The sequence below is a fragment of the Frankliniella occidentalis genome, unplaced genomic scaffold (assembly GCF_000697945.3).
Source record: "Frankliniella occidentalis isolate FOCC.00 unplaced genomic scaffold, Focc_3.1 Scaffold1, whole genome shotgun sequence".
Lineage (NCBI taxonomy): Eukaryota > Metazoa > Arthropoda > Insecta > Thysanoptera > Thripidae > Frankliniella > Frankliniella occidentalis.
The window spans coordinates 1,363,965-1,374,279 of record NW_026267131.1 but is presented as its reverse complement, the minus strand read 5'-3'; the positions used below and the strand labels follow the sequence as shown (position 1 = coordinate 1,374,279).

General features: G+C 42.5%; 1 protein-coding gene across 2 annotated transcripts in view; it reads left to right on the top strand.

Annotated features, from left to right (window-relative positions):
* Positions 1–7,882, top strand: part of LOC113213557 (MOB kinase activator-like 2) — a 24,760-nt gene extending 16,878 nt beyond the window's left edge. Inside the window, exons 1-5 of one of the 2 annotated variants that reach the window (XM_052276354.1) lie at positions 124–241; positions 434–597; positions 691–787; positions 863–987; positions 1,067–7,882. In XM_052276354.1, coding sequence (XP_052132314.1) covers positions 207–241; positions 434–597; positions 691–787; positions 863–987; positions 1,067–1,614 — 969 coding nt within the window. In that variant the 5' untranslated portion in view covers positions 124–206 and the 3' untranslated portion in view covers positions 1,615–7,882. Of the gene's footprint in view, positions 1–123; positions 242–433; positions 598–690; positions 788–862; positions 988–1,066 lie in introns of those variants that run through there. The other variant, XM_026432674.2, reaches the window with a different exon arrangement.
* The last annotated feature ends 2,433 nt before the right edge of the window (positions 7,883–10,315 follow it).

Here is a 10,315-nt window from a genome sequence, read left to right as displayed (position 1 = left end):
CCCTCCCTCCCTCCGTGGAGATGCGTCACTGCCGCCGTCAACGGGTGGACGGACGGCTCGAACTGTGTGGAAAAAGCGCTGACCAGAAGGCAAAGGCGAAATGGTGCCACTGAGTGATAAGGGTCGGACCGGGGTGAGGGAGGGGGGTGCTTGGCGAGGGGCTCGCTGTGGTCGGTGCAGTCTACTCCGCGCCGCCACGCACCTCCATGTTCAACAGGATGCACAGGCTCTCTCGTCAATGGTGACAGAATTTTTTTCTGGTTGAGGGGGGGGGGGGGGGGGAATGATCGCTTTGGTTAATCTGGTCAGTCTTTGGGGCTCTCTAAATGCTCGTTAATATTACTTTTGTATTCTCTACAGTTGTTTATTTGTTTCAATGTAATGTCAATTGAAAATACTGAGCTGATGTGTTTTTTTCCCGTTTTGTTTACAGGAAGGCGCGTCGTAAAGACCGGGAACTTTCATCATTGTGTCCAGACGATCCAAAGCTCTACTTGGAGGAGGGGTTATTAGAACGGAAACTTCCTGACATCGACTTACAAGTGCTATTGGAACTTCCCCCTGGCTTGGACTATAACGAGTGGCTGGCTTCACATAGTATGTTACAATTTTTATCTTCAGTTTCATTTTTTTTTTAAATGTTTTACCATTAAAATCAAGGTATTAATGGGTCTGTTTTGTAAATTATAGCTTTAGCGTTTTTTGACCATATTAATTTAATATATGGCACAATATCAGAGTTTTGCACGATGTCGGGATGTCCTGAGATGACAGGACCCGGCCTCCGGTAAGTCTCTTTTACTAAAATTAACATTTATTTTTATCTTTTGGAACTTGCTCATTTATTTGATCTGTTTTGTAGGACATATCTATGGTTTGACGAAAAGGGCAAGAAAACTCGAGTTGCTGCTCCACAGTATATTGACTATGTGATGACATTCACCCAAAAAACTATCAGTGATGAAAGTATATTTCCAACAAAATATGGTAAGTGTCAAGTCCTTAAACTTTTTCTTAACCTTCTTAACTTCTTCAACTGTAACTCATGCTCAATTTTCTTTTCCAGCCAATGATTTTCCTAGTTCATTTGAGTCGATTGTTCGAAAAATATTACGACTCTTATTTCATGTGCTGGCTCACTTATATCACTGCCACTTCCGGGAGGTCGTGCTTTTAAACCTCCATGCACATCTTAATTGTGTGTTTGCGCACCTCACCCTATTTAATGCTCGTTTCAATCTAATTGATTCCAAGGAAACAGAAATTTTGCAAGACTTGGTTGTTGCTTTAAAGCTGCAACCAGAGGGTGATGTGTCGCAAACAGAAACCTCCCCTAACACTGGAGGTACCGGTAACACAGGGAACAGTGGTAGCTCATCTTCTGCAGTTGCCGCTTCAACTCAGCCAACTGCGTCAACCACAGACAGCTGTGAAGCGTCAAATACTACAGCAAATTCATCAACGTCATCACAGTCATCAGGGTCGACCGGTTTACCATCAGCATCAGTGCAGCGTCGCTCAAGTAGATGTGAGGACAGTTTTTTACATGATGTTCCACTTCTAAATGAACCGCTATTGGGCAGACAAGAAACCGTAGCAGGCGTGTCTCACTAGTCTGACTGAGTGGTACCGGTACCTCAACATGTTGTTATTTGATACATACTTTAGCATTAGTACTGACTCTCTTCTGAGGATGTGTTATTTTTTATGTGAAGAAAACGGCTATGGTCATCATACTGCATCTGTCAAGTGTTTGGAGTTCAACAAACATGATTTGTTTTGTAGGTTCTGTTAATATTCAGTTTTGTATGAGATCATCAATCTCCCAGATTTCAGAAAATCACATATCATTTCATGTGAAAGATTTGTTGGTTATTGTTATTCACACCCTCAGAGGAGAATAGGATATTAACTCACTGTTATTCTTCTGCTTTATTGACTTATGTTTATCTTTAAATCTTGTTCTTGTCTTTCAATTTATTTGGTTGTTAAAAGTACTGCATTATGCAGTTGTTATAACAGTGAGTTGAGGTCCTTTTGTTATTGCTTCTTTAGGGAACATTTCACCATTTGCTTTCTTGTTTTTCTCCTTGATTGACACCAGTGTTTTAAACACTCTGATGTAAAGATGTTCAAAGATATTCAGACCTCTCTCCTGTGTAATGGTTTGTGTTGAACTATCAATTGACTGTAACAAGGCTGTTGTGTACTGTTGTTGGCTGTTTACTGTTTGCAAGTGCTCTTAGAATATTGGCTATCACCTTCTTCCACTGAATCTAGTGGTTAATGGTGAGTGTGTCATTTGCCGCCAACTTCACTGGTCTCCAATTTTAAAGAAACTCCCTAAACAACCTACAACTGACCATGCCTCTCTTCATTGAGACAGTCTCTTTTGAGTTTTCTACTTTGATTGTGATGTACGTATTCGTTTTATTGTCTTGACTATCCTTCAAATCCTGTGACTTTCAATGTAGTCAAGCTTGAAAAATTTGGACTCTGTGAATGTTGTTTGGTTGATCTCGCAGATTATATATACTTGTACCATACTCTGAGGAAATGTGATTATTGTGATTGAAAGGTAAGTTGAAATGTCTCCAAGCACCTTTGTTCCCTTTCACTATAACAGTAAAGGAAAAGCTGAATTTGTTTTATTTTATGTAGTGTAAGTTAATTAGTGTAAGTTCTGAACTGTGAGTTAGTTGTTGGATTACGTAAATAGTATATGTGGGTGGTCAAACTTTTATTTTCTTTCTGAACCAGAAGTTGTTTGGATTGCTTCTTTTAAAGCTTAGCATTTAAATTATTTCTTTAGATTGCTCTGGCAATTGCCAACATAAAATCACCGGTGCCGTTAATGCCCTACCACCCTTTGAATTAATTGTTTACCATGAATATTGACCTGAAATGTATCTTTTCATTCATGTGCTTAAACAAGTCAATGGAAATAAGCTACATCAGCAATGCCAGTGATAAATGTGATGCAACTTCTGCAAACGAACTGATTGGCTTTCGGCCTTGTTCATATTTCATGCTCCCTGTCATAAAAGTCTAATTTTACTTCAAGTTTGACAACACAAATCAATGTGATGTTAGCCACGTAATGCTTTTTGACCTCTGTGGTACTGTAAATCTTATGTTTCCTTGTTATCGGAGTCGACTGGCTTTACCCTCCCCATTTTTATTTTGAAAAGGTGTTTTGAAGATTTTGTAAGTTTTTATACAATCTGGGGCGATAATGTATACCTGCTTGGTGTTCGGGGTGGTACCTAACAATAGAAAAGCTAATAAGTCCTCCAGCTTTTTTATTGTATTTTTTTAAGGTTCCTCTACTGGTGATAAATTATCAACATTGAACAAAGCTGATATTTTCTTCTTTACTATCTCATGATGGCTTTTAGGTAGTATTAAATAATTATTTTTTTTTAAATTTAGAACAAAGCTTATCTATTAAATAAACTTTCTCATGTGCTGGTAATGGGCACTAGTTATCTGTTAACACAAATCATACATATTCATACTATTTAACATGAATATGATGTGTTTGTGGACCTAAAATGGCAAATGGTAATGACACAACCTGAATAAGAGTTATCTTCATCTCCAAGGTTATGATACTGCTACTGCTTGGTTTACCTAAAGACAGAATTTTGCAGTTGTGTTGTTCAATCTGATAGTGTGGTGTAAACCATATTTTACAGTTTCTTGTGGAAATAATATCCTAACTTTGTGTATCAGGTTTGTGATAATTATCATTGTCTTTGTAGTGATTAGATACTGTATGTATCTTCTATTTTACACAGAGTAAGATACACCTTTTTGCACTGTTAAATGCACCATTTTGTTGTATTTACCTATTAGAATCCCATTAACTAATTCTTTCTGCTATCCTTTACTTTTGAGTTACCATTTCTGAAAGTGAGGCAATATTGCTTTGGTTGTGGTGTATACTGTGCAGCAATGTGCATTTCTAAATTTAGCTCGTTGCACTCGACCTGTACCCTATTAGGTGTTATTTTATTTGTACATCTTGCTTTCCTTGTGCAAAATGCATGCAAAATGCACCTGTGTCAATTTCAATAGTTTGAGGCTGTCATGCATTGTCAACATTCTCAAAACAGCTGGGGTTAGAAAAGTCTAATTAATTTTTTTACTCAAATACAACTAGTAGCTGTTAATGTCTCAGCTTTTCAGTGTGACTAAACACTAAACTAAAAACTGATCAGCATGAAAGCTGCATGTGTTCGGGTATCATGACTATAGATGCATGCTTCTCTCAGAGTAGCAATATACCTAACTAAATCTCTTAACCAACCACCCTCTAGGGGTCTTCAGCAATGTTCTATAATTGATATGTTGCTGCACTTTAAGCCGCTAAAAGAGGATAATCTGTTATTTTATGGTCAGTCTATTGTCCAGATTTAATTACGACTTTTCTGTATTTACTGCATCGACTTTAATGTAGAGCAATATTTGAAAGAAAAAAAAAGTTTTAGTGCTGTCATGAGAATTCTTAAAATTTCCCTCTTGTTTGTGCTTTGTAGTTAATTTTATAGAAATTTCTTACTCTTGTTGTTAGCTGGTCTTTTCTCTGTATTTGGTGTCTCTTTGTGCTTCAGTACAGGGCCAGCATCAGGTTTGGAGAAAGCAGGCTGATTAATCCAACAGATGCACCTACCCTATATACTTGTCTGCCTGAGCAGTAGATATGAGACAAGCAAACTCTCAACTGTAAAATCTTTCAGCTTTGTATCTTTTTGTTGGTACTGGTGGTGGAACCTACCTACCCTCTTCCCCTCCGTTATTCATTTGCTGTACTGGATTCAGTATTTTTATTGCCGTGTTCTCTTTTTCTAAATCCTCTCCATCTTATACTTAATGGTATTTAATTTGCATTTTTACAATAGTTTACTATTTTAAATCATTGTTTCTTTGCATTTTCATTTGCAAGAACTTAAAAGTGCTAAATTTGAGGCTTGCACATTTCTAATAAGCCAGTAAAGTTCTCTTTTTTTTTCCTCTTTCCAAAAGAATTGTAATAGCCGACTTCTAGCGAGACTGATTTGTATTGTGATTTGTGGTTGTTAAAATAATTCCAAAGGACCGTTTCCTTCGGTTCTGTTTGTTGATGTTTACAATTGTTTTCTCTTGTTTTTATTTAATGAGCTGTTTTCTTGGGTGGTGACCTATGTAGTTCCTTGATCATATTTCATGTTGCCTATTTCCCTCCATTCTACTCGTTCTGCTTTATGTACCTTTTTATTATTTTCACTGCCCTCATTACTTTTCTTTGGTCAGCATAGCTGTGTGCAACGTGAACTCTGTATTGTTGTTGAGATGCATCCTGAGAAACACCATCAAAAATTGAATCAAATCTAGTTCTTTTCCAAAAATCCCAGTAATATTTTTAGGATTGTTTTCTTCCTGTTCATTATACGGTTAACAACCTTGTTGTCAGTGAAACTTGAAAGATCTTTACTTTTCCATTGCTTTACTGGACAGGATTGGCGCCAACATGAGAAGCTGTTTGTAGTACTACTACCTCAGCTTCTTTACTGGAAAGGTTTCAATCCAATATTAATAAGAATTCCAGTATTATGGCAAAATGCATAAATTATGTTATAAGTGGTTCTTTCCTAAACTTTTATTCACATTCAGAAGTTTTAACGCCAGAAGTGGAGTGTGATTTGTAAGGGTAATGTTGGAATGTTTTAGCAGCCTGGATGTACAGCACTAAGATTGGAATGCTCTCATTAAAGTTATCGGAGGAAGTTTTAATGTTAAACATTAATTTAGGCTACATATACACTGTTGCACGTGTTAAAGGCTGTGGATTTCTATGCCTACTAGAAGGCTGTTAGTTATGTAATTATGTTCTGAGAATAAAGGAGCAGAATTGTGACCCTTTAATGCAGTGCGAACCAAGCAACTTTGTCTCCTGTTTAGGAGCAAGACATTTTGTTTGTTGTAAATTTACTAATCATAGTTTTGATATCACTCTGGATGTTTTACATCTTACGTTCTACCTATGGAATGCTGAGCCTAGTTAATTACAGCAGCTTTTCTGAGATCTGTTGATTGAAATTATTTTTGAACTAAACAAAAAAACTCATATTTTCAGTGAAATCGTTAGTGCAGTAAAGGGTTAAGTCTGTTGCCGCGGAAGGATCTAAGTCATAGTGTATCTGTCGCTTTTGTAGTATTTTACAACTTTGTTTACTCTTCTTTTCCAAGTGTACTTGATACTTCATTTGTCACTAGATGAAAGTGTTAGCATTTGGGGTTTTGTTTTTAACTGTGTTGTTGTTTCTGTTTATTCCTAGAAATGTACTATTTCTCACCATTACTTTGTTTTTAAAATGATGATCAATGTCCTATGAAGAAAAAATCTATGGCATGTTTAAAACTGTGTACCATATCTCATTTGTTACAAGTTAAATTCTACTGAATTTTCCTGGAGGTTGACAAGATATATAAGTACTTAATTTGAGTAGAAATTCGTAACACTTAGTTAGCATTCGTTGTTCAGCAGACACTGCCTTCCTTGTGGTCTGACACTGCTGACTTGATGTGAAATCTATGGTCATTAACTGGTAGTCAACTACAGAAGTTCTAAAACCAAACTTTTTTGTACAGGCTACATATTGTAGTGAGATCAAGCTAGTATTGAATTGAAGTTGTAAGGCTGGAAATGTTTGAAAGAAATTATAACAAAAGAAAGGTATTGCCTCTAGAGCAGTTTTCTGTGTTTTCCTATTTTGATTTTGAGGGACCATGGAGTTAAAAACTACATCAACACGTACTATGGAATTAGTACTACTAATTTTAAATTCCAGTTTGTTGGGTCACTTGTTCTTTAGTAGCAGTGACTACGGTTACAGTAGTAGGCCTTTAACTGCCTTTTGGTTTTAGTGCCTTAGTGGATTCGGACGTGTATGTACCCTTGTACTTTGTTGTACATAAGGAGACAATGTACATATTGTAAACCACCTGCTTTACTGCCTGATACATAAAAGTTTTGCAGGAGTGCTTCCAGTCCCATAATTAATACACACATGAAGGAGAACTTATGACCAGACAATATTTTTTCTACAAATCTATAAAATTTGATCATGCCTTGAGTTGTAAACTATGATCAGATGTTGGGTCAATTCCGCATAAATTATTTGTATGATTAAGCAGAGCAATTCTAGATATGCATGTTAAAATAATTAGCATCTTAACAACGTATAGATATGTGATTCATGTTGATTGGAGCTCATTGATGACACATTTGAATTAAATGACCATAGATTGAACTGTATTAAGTGGATATTTCCTGATAAATAAATTTGACCTCAGTAAGTAATTATGTTTACCTAATCCGTTGGTTTGTTCTATGACATTTATCCATAGAAGCTCTTTTGTTCTACCTTTTGACTCGTCTGGTCAGACTAAGTGTTCTCAATTATGTGGACAACAAACCTTAAGCCCCATCGGTCTACATCAACAATTATAATCAGCTTCATTTGTCATTTTATCTTCAATTCTCTACAGTGAGAAATCATTTTTTCTTCTTCTAAATTCATGGTCACTTTTGTGATTACGTGTTTTTGGCCTGAAGGCTCATCATGAGTACTGCTGATAACGATTTTAGAAAATAATTGTATGTGAAACAAAATAGTGAAACTAGTAATTGAGCATGTTGTGTGGGAGTAAAGAAAATGATCATATAATTAGTTTTTAAATATGGAGGAAGTATTTTTATTTTTGTTGGTGATTGATGAGAGGAGTGGTGGGAGTGGTATTTTACTACACATCTGCAATGCTCCGCTCCACTGCTTCTGATAGTGTACATTTGTTCTGTATAGCTGAGAGAAGTAAGAAATAAAATGTGTTAACTTAACTTTTATTGCATCATGACTTTTCCATCCATCTGCATCGCACGTCACAATCAAAGGGTTGAGGGCACACTGACTCTAAGACTCGAACAGGAACGTAGCTACGGTTCACAAGAACATGCACCAAAGCCCAACTGCTTCGTGTTACCACAGTCCTTTAGAATACCCTCCAGGGGGAACGCGTCTGGTCTTGCGGCTGGTGAACCAGTTGTGAGTCAGCTGTTGGTGAGCGTCGGCCGAAGACACCCCGGCCGCCGGCAAGTCCTCCGGTACTTTACGAGGAGGTGGGCCAGGACCAGGAGGGGGCGGGGCGCGCTCCGGAGCTGCAAGGGACGCCTGGAGAAGGCTGTCCTCTTCCCCGGCACCTCTCAACGCCGACGCCTCCACCGAGAGCCGCTGCCCGCCGGCCTCGTCGCCGGCGACATCGTCGGCGACGTCCCCTAGTCCGAGTCCTCCTCGTCGCTGTACTTCGGGCGGAGCCAGCGCGGCGGCGCTGGCCCTGCCCAGTATCCTGGAGGGATCCGGATCCTGGGGACTCGTCCCTGCCTCTCCTCCGAGGGACCCTGTGTCGGCGAGGAGGAGGGCTGCGGAGGGGGCGAGGGGTGATCCCGGTCGGGGCAGTCGCTGCTGTGAGTCGATGAGGGCGTCGAGGGGCACTGTGAGGCCGCGGCTGTCTCGGCGGAGCTCGCCGCCGGGGACAGACTGAGAACCGGCAGCGGGTTGTTCAAGAAGGGGGGCTGCACGGCGGCCGCGGGGGGCAGCCCCTGCCGCTCCCGCCCCCAACCTGAGCGGCAGGGGGGCGACGTGGGGCGGCGCCAGGTGAAGCGGGGCTCGCGAGGCATGCTCTGAAGAGGCCGGGGCCGAGGCCGGCAGCAGGATGTCGGTGTCGGGGGTGACTCGGCGCCGCCTCCAGGACGCGGACTGCGCCGGCTCGTCGTAGCCCTCCCCCGTCACTGGGTTACCGTCTGTGCGCACGGACAGGAGGTCGAGTCAGCGTCGGCAGCAAACGGAGTCCAACGCGTCACTCAAATGGTAGCCGAGCAGCGCGAACCCACAGAGCTTTCAGGATGAAGATAGCGCGAGGGAAGACCAGCACGCGGCCGGCCAGCAGTGCAGCCAAGCCTCGCATTAGCCACCTCCCCGACCTTTCACACTGTACCTGGCCGTCGACTGGCGTGCCGCCCCCCGTAAGACCACATAGGACAGCCTGTTGGCTGTGTTGCGCAGAAAGTCTTACACTGACAATTTCACGAGGAGCGACACAGGAAAGTAGGGGTGAAGGGTGTGCAAGCGTGTCGGGGCCAAACTGAACCGCCGCCGGCCACATTGTTGGTGCCGCCCAAAAACGCGACGGAACATCACAAAGGCTTTAATCTTACGAGGAAAAAAACAACAACAAACAAACAAAGGAGGTTAGCAGCCGCCCGCCCGAGACGACTTGAGTGGACTAGTGGACTTGAGCCAGCCAGTGTCTCGTTGGTCTGCCTCCATGGCCCAGCCGAATAAGGCGGAGATGATCCCCGTGGACGCCGTGCGCGCCGAGGGCGACGAGGACGACGAGTGTCCGCAGCCGTGGCCCCGCCTCGTGAGGGCGGCGTCCCGGCAGATCGCTGCCATGAGGACGGAGCTCCGCATGGGGTTGCCCGTCCTCGACAAGGATGACTTACGTCGGTGAGGCTGTACGGCATCACACGACACCAAATACACAAGTTTTATTTGTTTATTTAAACACGGGCGTTTTGTGTGGGACAGGTACCGCATGTACGAGTCGGGCTCGGTGCTGCTCGAGCTGCTGAGCTCCGGGGACGAGTGGGCGGCGCAGGTGCTGTGGCAGCTGCTGCAGCTGGACGGCGCGGCCAGGTGCGAGCTGGACGCCGTGGCGAGCAAGGCGCTGCGCCGCCCGCCCCTCGCCAACTGCCCGGAGCTGCTCCACGCCCTGGCCACGGGGCTGTCCGCCGCCAGCAAGGCTGGTGCGTGCGACTGGGGCACTATGACATCCGACACCCCCAGCCACACGCCACAAACTTAGCCGAATAATTGTAGCTGCGACCGGATGCAGCGTCATCCGAACCAAAACTGTCGGCCCTGAGATCAACTCCCGGCCGGGGAACTTTTTTCTTTGTCGCTTCTTGTCTCCTGGTAGGCAGGACCAAGTTCCGAACTCAAACCGGGAGGAGCAAGCTGATAGCCTAGCGTGTTAAAGCGTATGTGTTGGTACATCGTGGGGATGGTCGGTAGATCGAAGCCCGTCCGCGATAATTTTCCCTGCTCTGCTAGCCAAGTGTCTTCTGGCGTCAGTCAGAGTTGTGAATGCCGCCGAAAGCCGCGCTTACTATCGTTCCTTGTTGAGGTCAGGAGGAAATGTGCCAGAAAAGGTGCTACAACGTCTTTGTAAGAGCACTGTTTATTCACTAACCGGAGAGCAGAGTGAAGGGTTG